The sequence below is a fragment of the Poromitra crassiceps genome (genome assembly GCF_964638095.1).
Source record: "Poromitra crassiceps genome assembly, chromosome: 9".
Lineage (NCBI taxonomy): Eukaryota > Metazoa > Chordata > Actinopteri > Beryciformes > Melamphaidae > Poromitra > Poromitra crassiceps.
Genome location: NC_139630.1, coordinates 15,218,066 through 15,242,229, shown reverse-complemented (window position 1 = coordinate 15,242,229; position 24,164 = coordinate 15,218,066). Strand labels below are relative to the sequence as shown.

Here is a 24,164-nt window from a genome sequence, read left to right as displayed (position 1 = left end):
GTATGTACATTAAAATCAAGTATACATTAAAGACCCACATGAGTTCATATTCCGAAGCAACCTGTGTCTGCACAAAATCTACACATTAGCAGTCAGTTAGATCGGCATTAAAAAAACGAAAAACTGATATTAAGTTAGAAGTTTAAAACTACAGTTTGCAGCTAGTATTAAGTTTAAAACGAAGTTTAATTTAATTTTAATTTAAAATAATTATTTAAAAATCTATAAAAAATATAATAAAATTTAGCTCAACACTCAACAGAAATATTAAGTGTCTAGCCAATCTGTTCCCACAATTGAGCCTTTCTGTCTCTGTTGTGATAGTTTCTCCATATGATTAGTTGCCTCAAAAGGAGCACCCGACACCAGCGTCTTTCTGAAAAGTTAAAATATTTTCAGCTGTGAGTCGGCGCACAAAAACGCCGGAGCGCTCTGAAAATAGACGCTGGGTGCAGCGCACTTTCTCTAGATGTCCGTGTGCGCCCGCATATGCTCTCCTCATTGGAAACAACTGAAAAAAGACGCTGGAGCTGATGAAAATAAGCTAGATGGACACACGGCCTTAAGTGACACACAAATTGAGACTTGACTCGAGATTTTGGACTTTACAATCTTTATTTTTTTTATTTTGTGGTGTGTGTGTGCATTAAGGAAATGACAAACTAATCAATGCTGGTGCTGTATGCTAATACATGTGCTTTGAATTCATTAGCTATGCAGTGTTCTAAACAGACCGCACGGTATCCAGCACATGATACAGTAGAACACTCATTCATAAGAGACTGTGTGTGTTACATTACATCCAATGTAATGTATGTAACGTATGTAACGTGTGTGTGTGTGTGTGTGTGTCAGACATGCAGCCCCTCCAGCTCCGCCTCCAGACGGTCTTGGCTCCAGTACTCGTGGTTCCAGCCGAGGAACCAGCCGGTGAAGGTCGGGGGCTCGAAGGCCTGCTGCACCCTCACTGTGGGAGTGGAGGAGGGCCGGCCGGACGGGTCGCTGTCCAGGTACCTGACCACTGAGAGAGAGACAGAGAGAGAGGAGAAAGAGAGGAGAGAGAGGCACAGAGAGATAGAGAGAGGAGAGAGAGGCACAGAGAGAGAGAGGAGAGAGAGGCACAAAGAGATAGAAGAGAGAGACCGAGACATACTCAGTACACTTCCATCTTCTGAGGTGAATCTTCAGTTTTTCTCAGTTTTGGTCTGCAGAGCTTGTTTTTCTAGGATCTAGCAGTATTTGGTGATATATTTGTTTGGTTTCTGTACCATCTTTTCTGGTTTGTTAGCAACAGTATAGCTGGCTAATGAGTCCACATCAAACGTAACGCTATTCAGGTGTGAAATGATTACATTTGACATGATACACATTAATGCGTGCTCAAGATCAAGTAGTGACACACGCCGCCGGTTCGTCGTTCTGTAATGGTTGTTGATCATTATTGACTCTGTTTAATAATGATCTATAGCTGACACTCATAGCTGAGTCTCTTCCTCTCCTGAGAGCTGTTTGGAATGCGAAAGCCATTCCACCTGGAGAGGAGGAGATAACATTGTGTTTTGTCTCTCCGGTACATAGAAGGTTGCGTTTTGGCTTATTGTAAAGATCAGGGTCCTATTGTAAATGGTAAATGGCCTGCATTTATATAGCGCTTTTATCCAAAGCGCTTTACAATCAGTAGGTACATTCACCCATTCATACACCGATGGCGGCAGGTTACCACGCAGGGTGCTGGCACACCAACGGGAGCAATTTGGGGTTCAGTGTCTTGCCCAAGGACACTTCGACATGCAGACTGGAGGAGCCGGGAATCGAACCACCGACCTCTTTTATCCAAAGCGATTAGTGGACGACGCGCTCCACCTCCTGAGTCTTTCTTGAGAAACATCGGATGGAATTGTACCAGCCACCAGCCAGCGGAGGGGGGCTGGAGTTGGGTATAATTTGACCCGCAATGCTGCTAATCTTGGCACAATGACTTCGATATTGTGACCCACTGTGCACGGTGGAACTGCAATCATTTTACTCTCACAATTCTCAACGTTCAGCCCAACACAGATATGTCAGCCATGACAAAATCCTGTCAAAACCTGTCTCACCTGAAGCCATGCCCTCATTCTTCTCCTCCTCATGGGCCTCCGCTCCGATCCACACAAACACCTGCAGGAGGAGAGAGGTGGTGAGACAGGAGGAGAGAAGGGGGCGGGGTCTGTATCCGTGGCGACGGCAGGAGACTCACCTGGTCCCAGGTGTCGAGGATCATGACATCATCAGGAGCGAGGTCATCCTGGGTCAACTCACCTGGAACCTCCTCGATCTGCGCACACACACACGCACATATACATATATACATATATATATATATATATATATATACCGGTATATATATATATATAAATATATAACATACATAAATATATAACATACTTTCATATCCAGATGTTTTCTTTTTATTATTACATGTATATGTGGCTGGTGTGATCCCATCACAAGATGGTTTCATTTTTTAAATCACTCGAGGACCGCAGGAACGAGTCTGCAAGACCGCACTTCCGCCTCGTACGTGTAAAAGTGAAGGGATTTTGGTTAAATGCCTGAAATAACGTCTGTGGTTAACACAAGTTTATGAAACCGTGACATTTGTGTTCAGCAAGATAATCTCCACAAATGAAGACAACTTGTATGACTTTTGAAGCGTTTTCTGAAAATTGCGTAAAAAAAACGCATTTACACTTCAAAAGTCAAACAGTGTTACTCATTTGTGAAGATTATCTTGCTAGACACAAATTTAGCGGTTTCATAAACTTTTGTTGAACGCAGACATTATTTCATACATTTAACAAATTCCCATACAAAAATCCCATTGCCTTTTACATCTACGAATCAGGAAGTGAGGGTTACTTCTGGGTAAGCCTACAAAACTCAATTGAACTTAACCAATTCTCCCTGCTGTCCTGGTCGTTGCTCCTCCCCCTCTGCTGATTTGAAGGAAAAGAGGTCGGCGGCTACCTCTTTTCCTTCCAAAAAGACAGATTATGTGCATTTTGGATTAATATTTCATCGTGTGGTGAGTACCCGAAGCACAACATGTATTTTGGCGTGGTGAGATGTGTGTTTTGGCAGATTTTTAACAGCTGTACGATTAGCCTCCATTCTATGGCGATACTAACTAACTTCACGACTGTAGCTCACTGTAAACTGAGCAGACAGTGCCGGTAAGGCAGGGTGTATCTTGGTTATTTGGGGGGGATGTGGCAAATTAATTAAACTCCCGAAAAAGTGGAGTATCCCTTTAAATGTGTCTTTGATTATTGATTTTAGTGGAAACTTTAAATGAGCTAGTCTTGCTAGTTCGTTCCGGTTGCCAAGTCTAAAAGTCAATGGGATTTTTGTAAAATTTTGGTTAAATGCTTGAAACAAGGTCTGTACTTAACAAAAGTTTATGAACAGTGTGTTCAGTAAGATCATCTTCACAAGTCAGGACCACTTTCATGACTTTTAAAGCGCTTTCTGAAAATCGCAATTTAAAACAAATTAAAGCAGCTACGAGCAACTTTTTCGATTGTTATTAAACAGTATAAATTTAATATCAATGCATCACATCTTACCTATAATAGTAGCTGAGACCAAATCCGTGTGAATCGGAGATTGCTCCCTTAGGTGATTATTAGGCTGTGTCTGTCTAAACTTGCGTCAATAGGGGACTCTCTCTCTCTCTCTCCTTACCGCCGGACCGGCTAAACCCGGAAGTGAAACGCGGAAGTGAAACGCAGCTGCCTGCCTACCCCGTTCGCGCTGCCTAGCAACATAGCATAAACAATGTGAACGCCACGCATACTCTCGGGAACATCTCTCGTTATATTCTAACAGGTTTTTTGGAAGTTATTTTGTGGTTATGGCCGAAGTGGCTGCTGCAAACCGTTTCATTTCACTTCCTGATCTTCCCTGGCCACAGACAGACTACACTGGCCGATTCACTCGGGGTTCAAGCGAGACTACTCTGCGTTGGTCTCGTCGACTATTAGAGGTAAGATGTGATGCATTGATATTAAATTTATACTGTTTAACACGTTCACTGCCATTGACGAGATATCTCGGCTTACAGAATCCAACGGTTCACTGCCAATGACGAGTTATCTCGGCTTACAGTTTTTTCAGTGGTTTCCACTAGCTGGCGCCCTTGGGCAATATGTGAATGTGGATCCGACCTCTCCCGCTGCTCCGGAAGTACTCTAACAAAGATTTCTATATAAGGAAGGCGGGATCCTTTGATCGGCGTGGGTTGAAGTAGGTAAGTTGAGATACAGAGAGAGACAGCATTACGTAGCGATTTATAGATAGAGAATTTCAGCAATTTAGCAATTTAGAGTCAGATTTAGAGCGAGTTGGTTAGCGTAGTTGATTTAGTTTGTTAGTTGTTAGTACAGTAGTAGTGTTTAGTATAGTCTTTATAGTAGACTTAGTTTAGATACTTAGTTAGCGCGTAGTTACAGTTAGTGTTCATTGTAGTTAGCTTAGCACATTTAGCTTTAGCGTTAGCGTCAGTTCATTTGAGTATTTAGCGTTTATTCTAGTTCAGTTTATTCTAGTTCAGTTTGATCGAGTTGGTAGCCGGTAGATTAGCCTTATTTCAGTTCAGTTTGATCTAGTCGTAGCAGTAGTTGTTTTATTTCAGTTTAGTTGGGAGCGGGTGGCGTGTTTGTGCCATGCCGGCCAAACGCAAGCGGTCTTCGGCGGCCAAACGCAAGCGATCGGCGGATCAGAGATCACTGCTGGATTTCTTTTCCGTCCGAAACGAGCTTGTGCCGGAGACCGATTCCGAGGTCTCGGATGACGAACGGGGTGAGCCCATGCATGTCGCGGCTGCGGCTGCTGGGCTGACTGAGTCTGAGTCGAGTGACCTCACGTCTTCTCCAGACGCGGATTCTGAAGAAGAATGGGAGCCGTCCAGGAGCGAAGCTCCACAGAGCAGTGGTAAGACGATGTTTGAGATGACTTGTGTAACTTGTGTAAATGTAATTACTATGACTATACAAAAGCCAGCAGTCAGTCAATTCATTTTACTGAATTTCAGACTCTGAAGATGAGCCTACTGTAGCCAGCTGTAGCGGTACAGCATCTGGTGCCACAGCCTCTGGTGCCAGGAAAATGGGTAAGATCACACTTCAGAATCAGGTTTATTTTCACATCACAGGTTCCAGCCAGAATTCAGTACCACACATATAAAAAACACTATTTTATGGTAATTATGTATTTCTATAATTTGCAGATTGTGGCAGTGGAGCTGGAAGTGGGAAACGGCCTGCAGGTCCAGCCTGGTGTGACGTTGACTGGGAGCCAACCCACATCCCCTTCACAGCAGAACCGGGTCCTCATAGTGGTGGTGCTGCTGCTGCTAAACCAGTTGACTTCTTCCAGCTCTTCCTGGACGATGAGCTGCTCCAGGCCATTGTAGTCCAAACTAACTTGTATGCACACCAGTGCATCAGTCAGGTCAGTGAGGCTCTGCCACATTCAAGGCTTGGGAGGTGGAAGGACACTACAGTGGCAGAACTCAAGAGCTTCTTGGGACTATACTTCCTCACTGGGATCGTCAAGAAGCCTGAACTGGCCATGTACTGGTCCACAAATGAACTGACTGCTACCCCCCACCATGTCTCGCAACCGCTTTCAACTGCTAACACGATTCCTCCATTTCAGTAACAATTTTGATGTTGATGGTGCAGACAAGTTGTTCAAGGTCCGGCCAGTTTTGAACGACCTGTTAGAAAAGTTCAGAGCAATGTTCACACCGAGTCAAAACATCAGTATTGATGAGGGGATGCTCCTGTGGCGTGGGCGGTTGGCATTCAAAGTGTACAACCCACAGAAACCCATAAAGTATGGGATAAAGTCCTACATACTCTGTGACTCCCAGACAGGTTACTGCTACAGTATGAAGCCGTACTGTGGTGAGCGGTCCACCCTAGGCGAGACGGTGGAGTTCCTCCTCGGGGACTTGGCAGGGCAGGGTTACCACCTATACATGGACAACTACTATAACTCTGTTTCAATGTGTGCACAGCTGCTGGAGTGTCAGACCCATGTCTGTGGCACTCTGAGGAGGAACAGGGGCGAGCCACCTGCTACCATGGTTACCAACCACACCGTGAAGCTGGGGGAAACGGTCATGCGCCACAATGGTGGCACCATGGTTCTGGCCTGGCGAGACAAAAGAATCGTGAAAATGGTTTCCACTATGCACCACGACACGATGGAGACAGTGCAGGTCAGGCAGAAAGGCAGCAGAGAGAGGGTCCCACACACAAAACCCAAGTGTGTTGTAGACTACAACAAGTACATGAATGGGGTCGACAGATTGGACCAGAACATCGCGTACTATCCGTTTGCCAGGAAGACATCCAGGTGGCCCTTCAAATTTGTCATGTACATGTTTCAGATGTCTTTTTATAACGCCTTTGTTCTGTACAAAGCTAAACACCCTCAGACAAAGTGTAAAACATTGCTGGATTTCATCCTGAGTGTTGTCGGTGCATGGACCAGACCTGAGGTGGGGGGTGGCGGGGAGGAGGTGGGGGCGGGGGGCAGTGACCAACCTGCAACCATGCTCCGGGGACCATACCTGGACCCTCAATGCAGGCTGGAGGTCAATCTAGCGGGCCATGTAATGGTCCTCATACCAGCCACACCCAAAAAAGATGCCCCAACGAGGAGGTGTAGGGTTTGTGCAAGGAGTGATCTTAGAAGAGAGACACGCTACATGTGTGTCAAATGTAGGGTCGCATTACACAGGGCTAGCTGCTATGAGGTGTACCACTCAGACAAGAACTTTGCTCTGGGGCGCTGGCGCTGAGTAGGCATGGGTCGTAAAAAAAAAAAAAACCTGCCAGGGATTGTTTTTGCTCTTTGTTTGATTGTTTGCTAGCTAGCAGGAATACATAAAAAGTACCTGCCGATTTTCATGTAACTTTGTGGATGGGTGTAACATGGGCCAAGGAAGTACCCATTACATTTTGGAGCAGTTCTGGATTCGGTGTACGAGCCCAAACTGGTTTGATCACTAACCGAAAAAACCTATAAAAAAAAAAAAAACTATAAAAAAAAAAAAAAGCTGAGTGACCTGTGGTCTGCTCTTGTTTTGTATTTATTTTGACATTTATTTATTTTATTATTGTATTATTCCTCCATTATTGAAAACAACTATTGTTCAGATGTCTGATGTCTCACTGATGCCAAAAATAAATGGTTAAAGTGACTGTTCTGCCTGTTTGATTGAATTTCACAAAACTGCATTTTTCTCAGCTTTCCTTCTCAGACGCTGAAACCATGCTGTATTCAACGGCTAATATCTACATAACTACTAACTCTACAAACTAACTCTTTTAGACAGAGAAAGCACACATTCTATTAGTTCTTTTTAGATGATTGGTGTTCACGAAGTCCCAGCAGAAAATAATCCTCGGCTCTTGTAAAATGAGCCAGAATCCTCAAAAAAAAAACTGGCAGAACCTACCTACAGCATTGAAAAAACGGCTGGCAGTCAATGTGTTAATAACAATCGAAAAAGTTGCTCGTAGCTGCTTTAATTTACGCTTCAAAAGTCACAGGCCTTATTTCAGGCATTTAACCAAACTCCCCATAGGAAAATCCCAGTGACTTTGAGACGAAGGACGTGCTCACATCCAGGTCTTCCAGACTCATTCCTGTAGTCTATTCAGAGAACACGGGGTTCATTTAACCTCATTTGAGGGTTTGACTGGTGTCTGGTGGTGTTTTAATCACGCCTTTTCATGCACTCTTAATACTCATAACGTAGTGGATGGAAAGTGCATAATTTCTCATTCTCTTTTGCCGACTTTCTGAAAATTTGCGACGCATGAAACCCAACGAGAGTCACAGGAGCAGAGACGGACCAGGAAGTTACCGGTCTTGTTGGAGCAGGCGAACAGACGAGGAGGATGGGCCTCCATCGGGGTCTCCAGCCTGGGGGTCCTGCAGTACTCTGTCTGGCCCCCCAACACCTGCCAGAACGCATCTGTGCACACACACACACACACATACACACACACACACACACACACACACACACACACACACACACACACGTGTTGAAACAGTGTTACCATACCTTCCTCTCTCTCTCTCTCCGCTCCTCCCCCTCACCTTCCCCCCACCAGTGTTGCCAGATACAGCTAATGGTTTCCAGCACAAAGACTGTTCAAAACCACCCAAACAAATGCAGGTCTATGGAAAGAGGCTCTGTAAACCCGCCCAAGCCCATTTTCCCCTCGCACAATGCAACCCAAACCAGCCCAATTGGCCGGAAACACCTGCCCCCCCCCCCTCACCTTCCTCCTGCCCCTCCCCCCTCACCTTCCTCCTGCCCCTCCCCCCTCACCTTCCTCCTGCCCCTCCCCCTTCACCTTCCTCCTGGCCCTCCTGCAGTGTGGAGGCGGGGCTCTGCAGCAGCTCAGACAGGCTGTGAGCTCCACGCTCCTCGGCCGAGCTGCTGCTCCTCCCCTTCCACAGCCAGCAGCCGGAGGAGGAGAGCAGGAGGAGCACGTCACTGGAGCTCAGAGAGGAGGCCACCGGCGCCACCTGCAGGGGGACCAGACATGGCTTCATATAACAGTACAGTACATGGCTCTTATTCAGTGGTGAGTAGAGTAAACAAAAACAATAGTCAAGTGAAAGTAGTTACTTTGTAATTTATTTACTCAAGTAGAAGTAAAAAGTAGTAATACATTAATTACTTGAGTAAGAGTAATTGAGTATAAAAGTATCTAGTAAAACAACTACTTAGTACCCTAGTGAGTAACATCAAGAGTAACATACAATTTATTATGTTATACGATGGTCCGTTGTCATCGCTTACTTAACCCTGGAGCATGTGGTGCAAAACTTATACCTTTTTTACATCAAAAGTACCACTTATAAACATGTGTTTTGTTATCAAGGAAAGCAGCAGGGGGTGATCGGCTTTAAACGTTTAGATCACATGGTCAAGCCATTCAGTTTCTCCACAGCAGCAGCGGTCATCTCTTCCTCCCTCCCTTCTAGCAGTTTGCTCACACCACACGCTGCCCAGCGGCCATACGCCAAGCCCATGGTGCATGGTTTATTTTGAACATAAAAATGCCTAGCTTCCTGTATTCTGTCTATTTCTAATGGGATTGATTTAGCTTTATAGGATTAAACTTTACATTTATTTTCTACACGGAGTGACACAGAAGGCGGTAATGGTGATAACTGCTGCAGATTGGTTGCATGATTAGACCATGGCTGACCAATTTGGGGCCCGTGGGCCAAACTTGTGCATTAGACTAAACACACGCACAATTTGATGTGAGTTGAAGAGCCACATTACAATGAGCAAAGAGAACTCTAGAGCCACAGGTTGGCCACCTAGGCATTAGAATAAAAACCCAGTGAAGCCCTATAAAAAAGTCTTGTTTTCTTGCATCACTTGGCACTTGAGGAAATCGATTCATTTGCAGGTGAGTTGAGGGTCGTTAATTATTTAATATGCGTGAGCGATTACTTAACATGCACGGACGTTAATATCGGGCACTTATCACAGATTATGTATTTTTAGCAAGTCGTTATCAGACTCTGATGTCATGATAGTTTGTTGAGTGCTATATTGATAGGCTAGTAATAAGTTGAATGTCTCCCATGTGAGAAGTGGAGTCCACTCTGGGACCGGTTTTCACTTTTTTGCATCTTCAGGCCCCCGAGAACGCCGTTGCCGTGTAAATAGCGCCTGAGTTAAAGTACAGAGTTATTTGCAAAAACAGGTAAACGCCATTCTTAAAATGAATAAACACCACCTGTTTGATACTCCCTGGACTGCACATACAAAACATTTTTGAGGTAATTTATGTGAAAACTACCAGATGAATACGCTATGTTTTAGTTGTGATTGATAGTGTACCAAACATTAATTACAATATACATACATCAGAGGAGGTTTTTCCAGTGAGGCATAGGAGGATGGTCCTCCTCTATTAGATTGGGGATTTTATATTTAAAAAAAATATATATATATATATATATATATATTTTTTTTTCATTTTTCATTTTTTTTTAAATAATAAAATATCAATCAAATGTGTTTTTCTTATGTGCAGACGCTCATTTTTTCATTCATTATAGCTCCATGCAGACGAGTGACTCTGGCCCTGGTCCCACCTTGGAGTAGGAGATTAAAAAAACATTCGCCCTGTGGGCGTTTATTTGGGAATTTATCTAATGAAAAAATAAGATTGGTTGAAAAAGACAGACAGACACAGAGAACACGTGAGATTGATGTGTTTTTACTGTTTTCCCACCAATCAGGTTGAGCTGGGAGGCAGCCCTCCCTTACCCTGGTTAAACCAGGTGAAACCTAATTGGTTGTGTGTTGGATAGATTGCTTGACATTGATTGACATTCTGTATTGTCCAATGCTGAATACGTCTGAAAATCGGCAACGTTGTTCCACTACCTGGTCTGTGGTCTCTCACGCTGAATCAAGGAGGTGAAATCCACTGCTTGACCTGACAGGAAGGATTTACTGAGACAGTAGCAGCATATCATATTTCCCTCTTATTTTTATTTACTTTTTTATCAATCAGTAAGTGTTCACAAGCCAGACAGTCGTTGATATTGGATTACCACCAAAACGAGTTTCGAGTTGCGGGGAGACTTGAGCTGCGCGATACGGGCTTTTTGCAATGTCAGAAAACTGGAATATTTGCAACGTCTCGACTGCAGCGTTTCCCCTACAGACAGCACGGATATTCAAGTAAGTCAATTGATTTCAAGTTATCCGAACCTTCTATTAAATTCGGCGTGGAAATGGTTCACCGAGCAGCGCTATTTTTGTCGTATTGAAGTTTCATCCTGTAATTTCTTATACTAAAACCCGCGAACCTTAAATTCACACATTTTTTAACTGAATTTGGCCTGTAAATCGATAGCTGACAGCGGGCTCAATTTTAAAGCTTGAGTGGTGATCTTTATATCATATGAAAGTAGAAGAAATAAGGAATCGATTGGGATGAAGCATGTCAACCTAGGATGTCGGGAAGGGGGGGTAAATAACGCTCCAAAGTTGATAACTAAATGAGTAGTGCAGCACTGTGCACAGGAAGACACACTCTCGTTCCAGATGCAATTAAGTGTAATTTAACGCTATTTGACAACAGTTTCGGCCATAGACTTTGTCAAGTATCATACAAACAGTGCAAGACAGCCATTATAAAGACAGGTTAGCTGATTGAATGGACAACACCTGCTGTGAAAGCACACCTGAGTGTGAGACATCATAGGATGAATCAAAACATTGATGTCACAGGTAGGCTGTATACCATTAGTTAGGGAATTTTAGCAAGATTTTCTGACCATCTGTGAAAAAATTTCTTACCAATAGCTTTCTTCACCAATGTGTTCATATAGGTGTCTGCTAACACCTCTCAATTTATTCCAACTCAAATCCATGGGGAAAATTCGGGAGAGCCAATCAAAGTTGGGGTGCCCAGAGGGCCTGGGCGAAAAAAAGCGAAAAATACAAATTTGCCAATATGAGCTTGTGGGATGTCTAACTAGGGGTATTTAGGGGTGCTGAATCTATTCCAACTATTGGTTTTGAGTAAAAATGTCTCCCTGACCATAAAACATTGGTATGTTATATTTAGGCTATACGTAGGCTATCTCAAAGGGTGTAAGTCTACGGTGGGGGTTTTGGGTGTTGAAGTGATTCTAATCATTCAATTTGAGCTAAACCCACTCTGAAAAAACATTGACACCTATTCTGCACATGCTCAGTAGGATTCCTTCTCTGCCTGTGGAGAAGGAGCAATGAAGTTGCACCATGGCAAAAGTTTCCTGAAAAAAGAGAAAAACTATTTTGAGGTACGAAAGTTACTTTTTGGCATGGTAAGTGTTTTTCTTCTGCTGTCTAAAATTTAGATGACTGTGAATTTAAACTTACATCAATTAATTATTGCTTAAAATGAACAACTGAACAACCTGTGCAAATAGGTGTTGCTACAGTAGTCATGGTTACAAGGTCGAGTACATAACCCAATGTAAGCACGTTGTCGTTGTGTTGATCTACATAAATTGTGTTTAAAGAGTATCGTGTAGTGGACTCACTCTATAAGTTACACATAATTCAAACTGAGATGGACTCATTATTGTTGTTACACAATCTATTAGTGTGGCTGTATGGACCCGTTCTTGTCTGTTTTGTGACAAAATACAGGACACGTTTGTGTCTTTTATGGAAAAGGATACTGCAGCTTGCTATGGCTTGAGGTGCTTCATCTGTGGTGGTCCTGGCACTGAGATGCAAAAGCTCTCAAAAGTAACTCAAAAAGGCCATCCACAGATGGTATCATATTCTGAGAGTGTGGATGATGTGGCACTGATCAGGAGACTAAATGAGGACTGGAACAACGGAGATAAGTTAAGATAAGTTAAGTTAAGATATCATTTGGATTGCAGAACCGAGCTGTAATAGGATGACAGATAAATTGAAGACCTTGGCTGAGGGAGGAAGGACACCAGCACTCTGGGTCTGGTACCATGGCAGAATCAACCTCATCAAGGTGTTCATCAGGAGTGAGCGTATCCCGGAACACACAGGTCACCTCAGCTGCATCATTGGAATGCTCAACACCTTTGCAGCAGCGGGCCACCATCAGTACGCAAAGGGAGCAAGGCTGTATGTACAGCTGATGCAGCAGCGACGGGACAGTCCGGTGGTCGTTCCAGGAAACTCTAACCAAGTTCACAGTGTATGGCAACCATGTAGTCAGGTTCTCAGACCATGAGTGGTCAGGCACATGGACCGACATCACAATAGAAACCACACTCATGTGTGAAGCCAAATCCTCCGGTGGTCTAAACAGAGGGTGCTTCCGCAACAAATCTGCTCATAAGTCTTGGGTTCAGACTCTGAAGGGTTCATTCACCAGGAGCTGGAAGGAGGCCTGAACAAACATGGGGTACCTGTCCACAGACGTCACAAGATGAAGAAAGACAATGATGCTGTTAATGCCATAGTTGGATGGTTGGAGGAAGTCAACCCCTTCGATGCCACACAGGACAGGAAGACCCTGGTATCCTTCTTGACGGGGTTCAGCAGCACTCCCAGAGACCCAATCAATGCTGATGAGGTAGAGGAGGTTGGCAGAGCCATACAAGCCAAGATGGATGGTAAAACTGTTCTGGATACAATGGAAACCAAGCACAAGATCAAATCATTAGCAAGCCTCAGATCTGGACGCAAAGTCAATGGAGAGAAGCTGGCTATTGACTCACTCAAGCTCTTCAACCGCCTCATTATCATTAGTGAGCGCGAAGTCAAGACCAAAGAGGCTCTGGGATTTGAGTTGACGCCAACACCGATGTCTCTATTTGACAAAAATCAGAAGTTGCGAAAGCCAGACAAGGCTGCCCTCGCAAGGTTCCTGAAAGCATCTGTCAATCCTGTTGAACAACAACCCCTCTGCACAAGCCTTGTGATTGATGGTGGGTGGCTCCTGCACAATGTTAGGTGGGAGGCTAACCTCACCTGGAAGGACATCGCCAATAGCTACCTCCGGTTTGTGAAGTCCATGGGGAGCCAGTGCCTCCGGATCACTGTGGTCTTTGACGGATACGGCAGCTCCACCAAGGACCATGATCACCGGAGACGTACAAAGAATGCATGCTGTGACATTCAGATTCATCCAGACATCAAAAGCATCGTTCCAAGAGAAAAGTTCCTCGACAACAAGAGCAACAAGGCCTAGCTCATTCTGCTACTTGCTGAGACATTCGGTAGGAATGGGACCTCTATCGTCCGGGCAGCTCTAGCTGAGGCAAGAGAGTCCTCTGTTGAGGTGAGGGCTGAGGACACCGACATCATGGTTATGCTGATTCATCATGCTGCAGACCACCCGATCTTCCTCACAACAGCCAAAGACACATTTTACGATGTCTGAAAGATCCGGGAGGCCCTCATTGGAAGTATCTGATCTTCTCACATAGCTTCTCTGGCTGCGATACAGTGTCTGCAATTTCTGGGTTTAGCAAATCAACTTTGCTAACCAAGCTCTGCAAGACTGACAAAGCAGAGACGGCCATGGACGTGTTTCTGGACATCCAAGCCGATAAAGATGACATCATCAAAGCCGGCTGTGACCTATGCAAGCTCAGGTTCCACGGGAAACCACCTAAAGACTTGGGGGACTTGAGATTTGACATCTTCAGCAAGCGGGCCGCTGCTGGGAGCATCGGACCTGAGAAACTTCCCCCGACTACAGGAGCTGCAACACAGCACTCTCTCCGGGTTTATCTCCAGACCAGAGATTGGCTGACGCTACATAGTCCATCATTGGATGTCCTGCACTATGGATGGAAACTGGGAGAGCAAGGTTTTGCGCCGGTCCCTTCAACAGACCCGATGGCACCGGACTATCTTCTGAAGTATGTCAGCTGCAACTGTGCGGGGGACTGTAACACACTCAGGTGCTGCTGTAGAAAGCAAGGAGTCAGGTGTATTTCTGCTTGTGGTAACTGTCATGGTAACTCTTGCCAGAACATCAACCAGCCAGATGAGAAGAGGAGTGAGGGAGATTCCGGAGAGTTGGATGAGGACGGTGAACTCTAAAACTGACTAACCAAGGTTTCGATACTGTACATTTCTGTTGTAATATTTTAATAAAACGCTTTTTTATGGACAGGGAGTAATTTTTACTCAAAACTAATGGTTGGAATAGATTCAGCACCCCTAAAAACCCATAGTTAGACATCCCACAAGCTCATATTGGCAATTTTCTTTTTCCGCCCAGACCCTCTGGGCACCCTAACTTTGATTGGCTCTCCAGAATTTTCCCCATGGATTTGAGTTGGAATAAATTGAGAGGTGTTAGCAGACACCTATATGAACACATTGGTGAAGAAAGCTATTGGTAAGAAATTTTTTCACAGATGGTCAGAAAATCTTGCTAAAATTCCCTAACTACATAATATATCATGAATCTATGTGAATAAATAGATTTATATAAATAGTAATCACAGCCTAATGCATAGAGATAAATCCTGAAACCTTCTCGCAACAGTTCTAGCCTAAGCCAGTGGTTTTCAAAGTGGGGTCCCCAGCAAAAAGGGGGGATAATCTATTTTCACTATAATTCCATGCCATCCATAAGTAACACAATCTAAGATAGTGTAGAAGTGAGTAACTAGGCTAATTATAACCATAACAGCACAAATAATTGACAAAAATCTCGAAATAAATATACAGTATTTACTCTGAGAAATGAAATAATGAGAAAAGGAACAATTATTGATGGTTAAAACTGAATAATGACATCACAACAGTCTAATCCTAATGCTAATTTAAAATGAGATTTGGGCATTTTGGGCAAAAACTGCTTGTGGGTGAGAGTATCAGCAGCAGAGCACACGTCATATTTTCCATGGGACCGCCTCAGATGCCAGGTGCTGTTCCGTCCTGTAGTCCTCTCACTGGGTGCTAATGCAATGCTCCTCACTGGGTGGAAAGCTAAGAGGCTTGACAGCATGGGAAACATGGCAAATACACACACACACATGCGCGCGCGTGCGCACGCACGCACACGTGAAAAAAAAGCCAATTTTTTTTTCAAAAGGGGCGGCGACCTTAGGTCGCCGCACTAGCTTCCTCCCCTGTTTCCAAGCTCACCAGCCACTACTGACATACATCAATATCTAATTTGAAACCATAAAGAATACAAACGGAGATACCTGTTTTTGCAAATTAACTCTTTAATTATATTTCATTGCAAACGTATTTGAGTAAGACTACAAGTATTCTGTAAAAAAGTCCTCATCGAAGTACAATTTCTAAATAATAAAAAAAGATATACTCAAGTACATGTTCGGTTGCAGGTTGTGTGTTTTGCTCTCAGTCTCTCTTACCTCCACAGCTCGGGTGTCTCCTGCTGGATTGGCTCGGACTTGGAACAGACGGGTCTCTGCCACCTCTGATTGGCCGCCCTCTCTGGACGTCCCGCCCGTGTACACCACCATTGGATGTCCCCCAAACATGCTCATGAGGTGGGCGGGCTCTTTGCCCTGGACCACCCGCACCTGCAAACACAACCAACATCTGTAACCTGTGTATGTGTCTCTGTCTGTCTATCAGTGAGAGAGTGAGAGAGAAAGGGATCGTGAGAGAGAGTGTGTGTGTGTGTGTGTGTGTGTGTGTGTGTGTGTGTGTGTGTGTGTGTGCGTGCGTGCGTGTGTGCGTGCGTGCGCGTGCATGTATGTGGTGTGCAGATCAAGAAGGTTCCAGGTGAGTTGACACAGGATGAGGTCATGACCCTGTACGCCTGGGACCAGGTGAGTCTCCTGCTGTCGCCACGGATACAGACCCCGCCCCCTTCTCTGCTTTTTAGAGTTGACTTTTCTATCAATAAAGTCGAGTCAACGTCGATTAGTCATCACGTGGTGCAGTGTTGGCATAATATATATATATATTATATATACATGTATATATATATATATATATATATATATATATATATATATATATATATATATATATATATTAGGGATGTCCGATATTATCAGCCTACCGATATTATCGGCCGATATTAGCATAAAAAAAATCGATATCGGAAAATAGCGGTATCGGTTTTCATGCCGATTTTTTTTTTTTTTTTTTTTTTTAAATACAGGGGGAGTCTCACTGAGAGCAATGCTCTCTTTTTCAGGAGTGCCCTGTTCACATTCACACACACACATTCATACCTGGAAGCTGACCAGTACAACCACAGTCTGATCTGTTGGCCACTGATCAGCTCCACTGGAGCAGTTGGGGTTAAGGGCCTTGCTCAAGGGCACCTCAGTGGTGGTAATGAGGGAGGGGCAAACGCTGCCTTTTCACTTTCCCCACCCAGATTTATCCTGCCGGTCCCGGGGATTGAACCGACGACCTTCTGGTCACAAGCTTGCTTCTCTAACACTTACAACTTTAACACAACATGCATATTATATATTAAACTCTTCAGCTACATTAAGCTACATTATGTAACTTGTTATGTGAAATTTTGGTGGAAAAAAAGCCCGCTTATATCGGTATCGGTTGATATCGGTTGATATCGGTATCGGAAATTAAGAGTTGGACATTATCGGATATCGGATATCGGTAAAAAAGCCAATATCGAACATCCCTAATATATATATATATATATATATATATATATATATATATATATATATATATATGGTGCAGTGTTGGTATAATATATATGATATATAATATGTGTATATGTATATATATATATATATATATATATATATATATATATATATTTTATACCAACACTGCACCACGTGATGACTAATCGACGTTGTGCTATTTTGGCACAAGGGATAGAAGCATTTTGTCCTGTGTATTAATGAATACACTGTAATCATGTGTCCAGGGTTGCACCATCCATCTGTTGTTCACTTAAATAGTGACTCAACAGCTGCCATTTCATTTCCTCATACCACCGCTCTCGCTGCAACTCCTCTCGCACAAACTGCTGCTAAACTCTGGATAGAAACCATGTGTTTGTATATTGTTTTATATCCTCTTCCTTAACCATCGCGTCCTCCCAGCTCTGCAGCTTCTGTATTTCCTCCTCTGCTCCTTAAGCAACAATAAGTAATAAGTCAACAATAGAGCCGCTCGCAAAAATTAAAGTACTCTGACAGCGAAAAAAAACAAAACAGAACGTGTGAAGCCACATAGTTCTAAGCCAAATAATGTAGCTTAGTACTTTGATTAACAATAAAACAATCAAAAGTAAAGAGATAGAAAAGAGTGAAAAAGACAAAAGATGAAGAACAGCAACTACACGCTGCTTGCCTCACACGTGATGACACATTGAGGCCATTTACACCTGGCATTAACATGCGTTTTCTGCCATCAGATTGCAATCAGATTGCACTTGACCACATTAGCCTGATTCCATTTACACCTGGCGTTAACATGCGTTTTGGGTGATCAGATTGCAATCTGATGGCAGAAATGGGTGTCCTCTCAATCCGCATACAGATTGAGAGGACACATTGCATTTACACTTGTGTTCCATGTGTTCCCTGACCACCTCCGGAGGTGGTTTGGCCAATCAGATTGCAATCCTTCTTCAATGCGTTTCGGGGGTGTTTACACCTGTACTTTCAAGTGATGAAGCACAATCTGATTGCAATCTGATGACAGAAAACACATGTTAACGCCAGGTGTAAAGGGCCTCATTGACATCTCCCGATAAGCATTGATGCATGGTAGTGATGTCGATGCTGCCCCTAGTTTGTGTTGTGTGTGTGTGTGTGTGTGTGTGTGTGTGTGTGTGTGTGTGTGTGTGTGTGTGTGTGTGTGTGTGTGTGTGTGTGGGCTCCTCATCCAGCTGGACAGCCAAGATGGCCGACGTTCCGACCTCATCCTGACTAGACTCCGCCCCCTGCCTGGAAGGAGATACAGACAGGTGATGTGTAGATGATGTTCCCCTGTGTGTGTGTGTGTGTGTGTGTGTGTGTGTGTGTGTGTGTGTGTGTGTATTGTATGCATTATCTCACAATGTCAATGAGGTTCTGCTGTCTGTTCTGATAGTTATACAGGAAGAGTTAGATATAGTGTCATATTATGTTCAATATCGTATTATACAGGATAAGGCAGGGGTTTTCAAAGTCTGCGACTGTGGGTCTCCCCTCAGACCAAGTTCGGACCGCGGCGTACTGTGGACACCTCTTAGCCGTTGTAAAATCACTGTAACCCAGGGCCTCTTGGGGCTTATTGCTTAATTTGAAACCAAGCTTATTTCCTGTCAGCTATTGTCTTAGCAAACACTGCAACAGGAAGCTAGGGGCTATTTAGAATGTTTGATGTTGTCAAGTTAAAACCGTCTATAAGGTCTATGATTATATCTCACCATATGTAGATGATGCTGCCCTGTCTGTTGTTGTGCTGGTAGTGGTACAGGATGATGTAACTGTCTCCTCCATAGAATTGACCGTGAAGAGACGGGTCGACTGGCACCTTATCTGATCCTTCAATACGCCAGATCTACAGACAGACAGACAGACAGACAGACAGGCAGGCAGGCAGACAGGCAGGCAGGCAGAGGGTTAACAGCAGTGGAGACAGACTGACAAGTACACACACAAATTCAAATGTCAATCAGTTCAGTTCAGTGTTCAGTGAATATGTAGGTCATTATCAGAGCCTCAGACTTGGTTGTGGGAGGACAGCGGGTTGACTGCTCCTCTAATAATAATAATGCATTTATTTTATATAGTGCTTTTTAAGACTCAAAGACGCTTAACAGTAAAACAAAAGACAAGCAACAGGCAGCAGACACAGGCAACAGATACAGGCAACAGGCAACAGATACAGGGGACAGGTACAAATAACAGTGGCAGTTCAGGGCAAGGTTGTATGGAGAAGCAGAGGAGAGGAAGAGAACAGGAGGGAGGGGCAGGTGGGGGGGATGGAGGGTGATGGTTTGGAGGAGGTGGTCAGGGGTAGGGGAGGTTGGAAGCTTGGGAGAACAGATATGTTTTAGGTCGGGTTTTGAAAGTGGGGAGTGAGGGAGAGTCTCGGACGGTCTGGGGGAGGGAGTTCCAAAGTCGGGGTGCGGCGCGGGAGAAAGCACGGTCACCAAAGGTTTTGAGTCTGGATGGGGGGATGATGAGGGTGGCAGTAGAAAAGGATTGGAGTGTACGTGAGGGGTGATGGGGGATGAGGAGGTCAGTCAGGTAGGGGGGGCTAGGCTGTGGAGGGCTTTGAAGGTGAGGAGTAGTAGTTTGAAGTCGATATGTTGCTTGACGGGGAGCCAGTGGAGAGAGTGGAGGACAGGGGTGATGTGATCGCAGGACCGGGTGTGAGTGAGCAGGCGGGCGGCTGAGTTTTGGACCATCTGGAGTCTATGGAGGGAACGGGAGGTGATGCCGGTGAGGAGGGAGTTGCAGTAGTCGAGGCGGGAGGAGATGAAGGCATGGATGAGGGATTGAACAGCAGGGGGGGAGAGGCAGTGTCTGACTTTAGCGATATTGCGGAGATGGAAATATGAGGTTTTAACAACAGAGCTGACGTGGGGATCGAAGGAGAGGGTGGGGTCCAGGATGAAACCAAGGTTGCGAGCCAGGGGGGAGGGGGTGATGGTGGAGTCGTCAATGGTGAGGGTGATGGGTCCAGTTTTATTGAGGGTGGATTTGGTGCCAATGAGGAGGAGTTCCGTTTTGTCACTGTTGAGTTGGAGGAAGTTGTGGGATAGCCAGGTTTTTATTGCAGATATGTAGTTTTCGATGGTGAGGGGTGGGTTCTGGAGAGATTTGGTCGTGATGTAGAGCTGAGTGTCGTCGGCGTAGCAGTGGAAGTCCAGGTTGAATTGACGGATGATGTGACCAAGGGGGAGTATATAGCAGATGAAGAGCAGGGGGCTGAGGACTGAGCCCTGAGGGACCCCCTGCAAAACAGAGGAGAGGGTGGAGGAGTGACCGGAGAGGGAGATGAACTGTTGTCTGTCGGTGAGGTATGAGGTGAGCCAGTCCAGTGCGGTGCCCTCAACACCCAGTTGGCGCAGCCTTTGGAGGAGGATGGAGTGGTTCACAGTGTCAAAGGCTGCGCTCAGATCGAGTAGAACTAGGATGTTGAGGGCACCAGAGTCAGTGGAGGTGAGGAGGTCGTTGATGACTTTGGAGAGGGCGGTTTCGGTGCTGTGGTAGGGACGGAAGCCAGACTGTAGGGGTTCGTAGAGGTTGTGGGAGTGAAGGTGGGAGTGAAGTTGGGTGGCGACGATGCACTCGAGGGTTTTGGAGAGGAATGGTAGGTTGGAGATGGGGCGGTAGTTGGAGAGGTCGGCAGGGTCGAGGGTGGGTTTTTTGAGGATGGGGGTGACAGCGGCGAGTTTGTAGACAGAGGGGACGTGACCTTGGGAAAGTGACTGATTGAAAAGGGCAGTGCGGTGGGGGATGAGGGCGGGGAGGCAGGCCTTGGTCAGGGGGGTGGGGAGGGGGTCGAGGGAGCAGGTGGAAGACTTGGAGGCGGTGATAATGTCGGTGATGAGGGAGGAGTCAACAGGGGAGAAGGCAGTGAGGGAGAGGGGAGGGGGGAGGTCAGGGGGAGGGAAGATGATAGTGGGGGGGAGGGGCGGAGGGGTTGGCGATGGAGGCAGTCAGGGAGGAGTGGATTTTGGAGATTTTGCTGTTGAAGGCGTGCAGAAATGAGTTGCAGAGTTCAGGGGAGGAGAGTGTATTATTGTCCGGGGGTTGGAGGAGCTTTTTGACAGTGGAGAAGAGAGTGCGGGGGTTCCTGTTGGTGCTGTTGATGAGGGTGGAGAAGTGGGCAGATTTGGCGGCAAGGAGTGCATCATGGTAGGAGGAGAGGTGCTGTTTGAAGAGTTCGGCGTGGACAGTGAGGTGGGTTTTCTTGTGAAGTCGTTCCAGTTGCCGGCCGGTCTGTTTCATCGTGCGGAGTTGGGGGGTGAACCAGGGGCAGGAGGAGGTGAATGAGACTGTGGAGGTTTTCAGGGGGGCCAGGGAGTCAAGGGAGTCGGTGAGTGCAGAATTGAGGAGGGTGGCGTAGTCATCGGGGGAGGAGTCAGGGGGGGGGGGGGGGGGGGCAGAGGATATAGTCTGGGAGAGAGTGGGTAGGTCAATGGATTTGATGTTACGGAAGGAGATGGTGCGTTTGTTGGGGCGGCGGGGTAGGGGCAGGGGAGCAGAGAAGAGGATGCAGTGGTGGTCAGAGAGAGGGAAAAAGAGAGGGTGAGGGTTGGAGATGGGTAGAGAGGAAGAGCAGACTAGATCAAGAATGTGGCCTTTGGTGTGGGTGGGGAAGTTGATGTGCTGGGTGAGGTGAAAACAGTCGAGGAGAGAGAGGAAGTCAGATGTCAGAGGGGAGTCAGGTTGGTCAACGTGGATGTTCAGGTCACCGGTGAGAAGGAGGTAGGAGGAAAGAGAAGAAGCGATGGTGAGGAGTTCAGAGAGTTCAGACAGAAAAGAGGGGTGGGGCTTGGGGGGATGGTAAAGAAGAAGGGCAGTGATGGAGTTGGGAAGTGAGAAGGCAAGGTGTTCAAAGGAGGACAGGGATGGGAGGTTAAGGTTGAGATCGTTGATGAGTAGAGATTGTTTATGGAGAACGGTGAGACCCCCCCACGCCCAGAGAGGCGGGGCTTGGCGATGTAACTGTAGTTGGGGGGAGGGGGGGGGGGGGGGGGTGGCCTGATTGAGTGAAAAGAAGTCCAGGGGCTGTTGCCATGTTTCGGTGAGGAGGAGAAGATCAATGTTATTGTCCAGGATGAGTTCGGATATGATAGGTGATTTGTTGGAGAGAGAGCGAGTGTTCAGCAGGGCAAGGGAGATGGATTTGGGAGCAGGGGGAGCAGGGGGGAGAGAGCGGAGGTTGTTGGGGTTAGCAGAGCAGCAGGTGGTATTGACAGGGGGGCGGGAGTTAGTCCAGAGTGAGGGAATGTTAGTGTCAGCAGAGTAGTGTCGGGTCCGGTTGCGGTTATGGCGGGGTCCATGGTGGATGTAGCGGCGGCGGCGGGGGATGTTAGCCTTGCTGGCGGCGGTGAAAGCAGGAGCAGGTGGTTATTGTTGAGTAAGTGAAGGTCGGCAGCAGAGTAGGTGAGGCGGGGGAGAGATCGTGGAAGTTGGGGGGTAGGTGGAAAAAATAATGGTCCAGGTGGAAAAAATAAAAATGGTCCAGGGGGAAAGGATGGGAGGAGCAGTAGTGAGAGTCCAAGATGGAGGTATGATAAGAGGAGAGATGACAGTAATCCAGGGAGAGTGTTGTTGACGGTTAATAGTGGCAGGTAGGGTGAGTTGTTATTGTTGCAGTTGTTATTGTTGTTGGTGTGAGGATTGTTGGTGCTGGCCCAAGACCGAGCCCGTGCGGCAGCCCAGCCGTGCCATGGCGAGAGACCAGCTCCAGCAGCAGTGAGGGAAAGCGGGGTAGCGATCACTCACCTGCAGAGATGGCTAGCGGAGGTGGCGGGAGCCCACGAAGTGGCGAGGTAGTGGAGACTGCCTCCCAGGACGTGGGTCACGCAGCGCAGCACGGCTGGGCAGCGATAGGAGGCGGCACACAACGGGTCGGTCATGGAGGGGCGAAGCAGATGGAGTCCAGGCAGTGAGAGTGAAGTGATAAATCCAGCGGGAGAAGGTAATCCAGAGACGAGTTGATCAGCGGAGGGGAGACAGGAATGAGGAAGTGATCGATCGGTTTAATCCAGAGGGTAGTGGGGACGTGTTGATCAGCCGAGGGGAAACAGGAATGATCAAAACGGTTTAGCAGGGAGGATATGACAGAGAGACACGGACGAGGACGGGTGGACCAAAACAAAACAAAATAAACACACGAACAGCTAACAATTACGAAAGACGCGGGCAGAAGCGGCAGTCACAACAACAGACGCCAGCAGTGCTCTGACCCGGAAACGGAAACAGACATTAACTAATGTTAATTTAAAATTAAATATTCCTCTAAATATGACTAAAAGTCCAAAAAACGTCAAATTTTCTTGCGGGCAGTGCCAAGAGTCCCTTCCTCAAAGCAGCCCCTACTTCAAAGTAGTTCCAGCGTGGCTGTGTATAGCTAGCTTAGCTGCCCGCCTAGCGCTAGCATCTACTGTTGCCCGCACCGTAGCTTGTAGCTGTTGCTAGGTTAGCCGAAAATCACTTTGTGCTTTTTTCTTTCACCTCACTGACCAGACTGTGTCCACGGACCCGTCTCACCCAGCTATGGATGCGAACGCACCGTTCCGCCGATGCAATGCAGAGATGGCTACTGACGACTCGCATGAGCTGTGGATGTTCTGTCTGGGGCCTGAGCATGCTGAGTGCGCATTGGCGGATCCACTCTTTTGCAGAAAGTGTGGTGCACTCCTCATGTCGGGCCTCAGCTTCCATCCAGGGCCTGCCAGATGACGGCCAAGCTGGCCGAAAAGTCGTATCTGGCATCTGCAGGTGGCGGCGATGGCCAACAACCAACAACCCATCCTCCAGGGCTATCAGGCGGCCCTGCTGGCAGACCTGCAGGGTGCAGCCACTCCAGGGGCCTATACGGAGCGTATGGTCACGGAATATGCCCTGCGAATGGTGGCACCTCTGGCTGAACCTCATGCCACGTAGGCAGCGGGCTCCACGCCGCCCACCTG

At 46.3% G+C, this 24,164-nt stretch overlaps 1 protein-coding gene across 1 annotated transcript; it reads right to left on the bottom strand.

Moving 5' to 3' along the window:
* Positions 1 to 851: 851 nt before the first annotated feature.
* Positions 852 to 23,108, bottom strand: LOC310782934 (gelsolin-like; the record flags this gene model as incomplete). The annotated part of the gene is made up of 8 exons (XM_083643723.1): positions 852 to 1,021; positions 2,100 to 2,160; positions 2,240 to 2,317; positions 7,914 to 8,035; positions 8,424 to 8,598; positions 15,934 to 16,104; positions 18,444 to 18,471; positions 22,975 to 23,108. The coding sequence occupies 8 exons, from the start codon at positions 23,106 to 23,108 to the stop codon at positions 852 to 854; spliced, it is 939 nt and encodes a 312-aa protein (XP_083499849.1).
* Between the last annotated feature and the right edge of the window lie 1,056 nt (positions 23,109 to 24,164).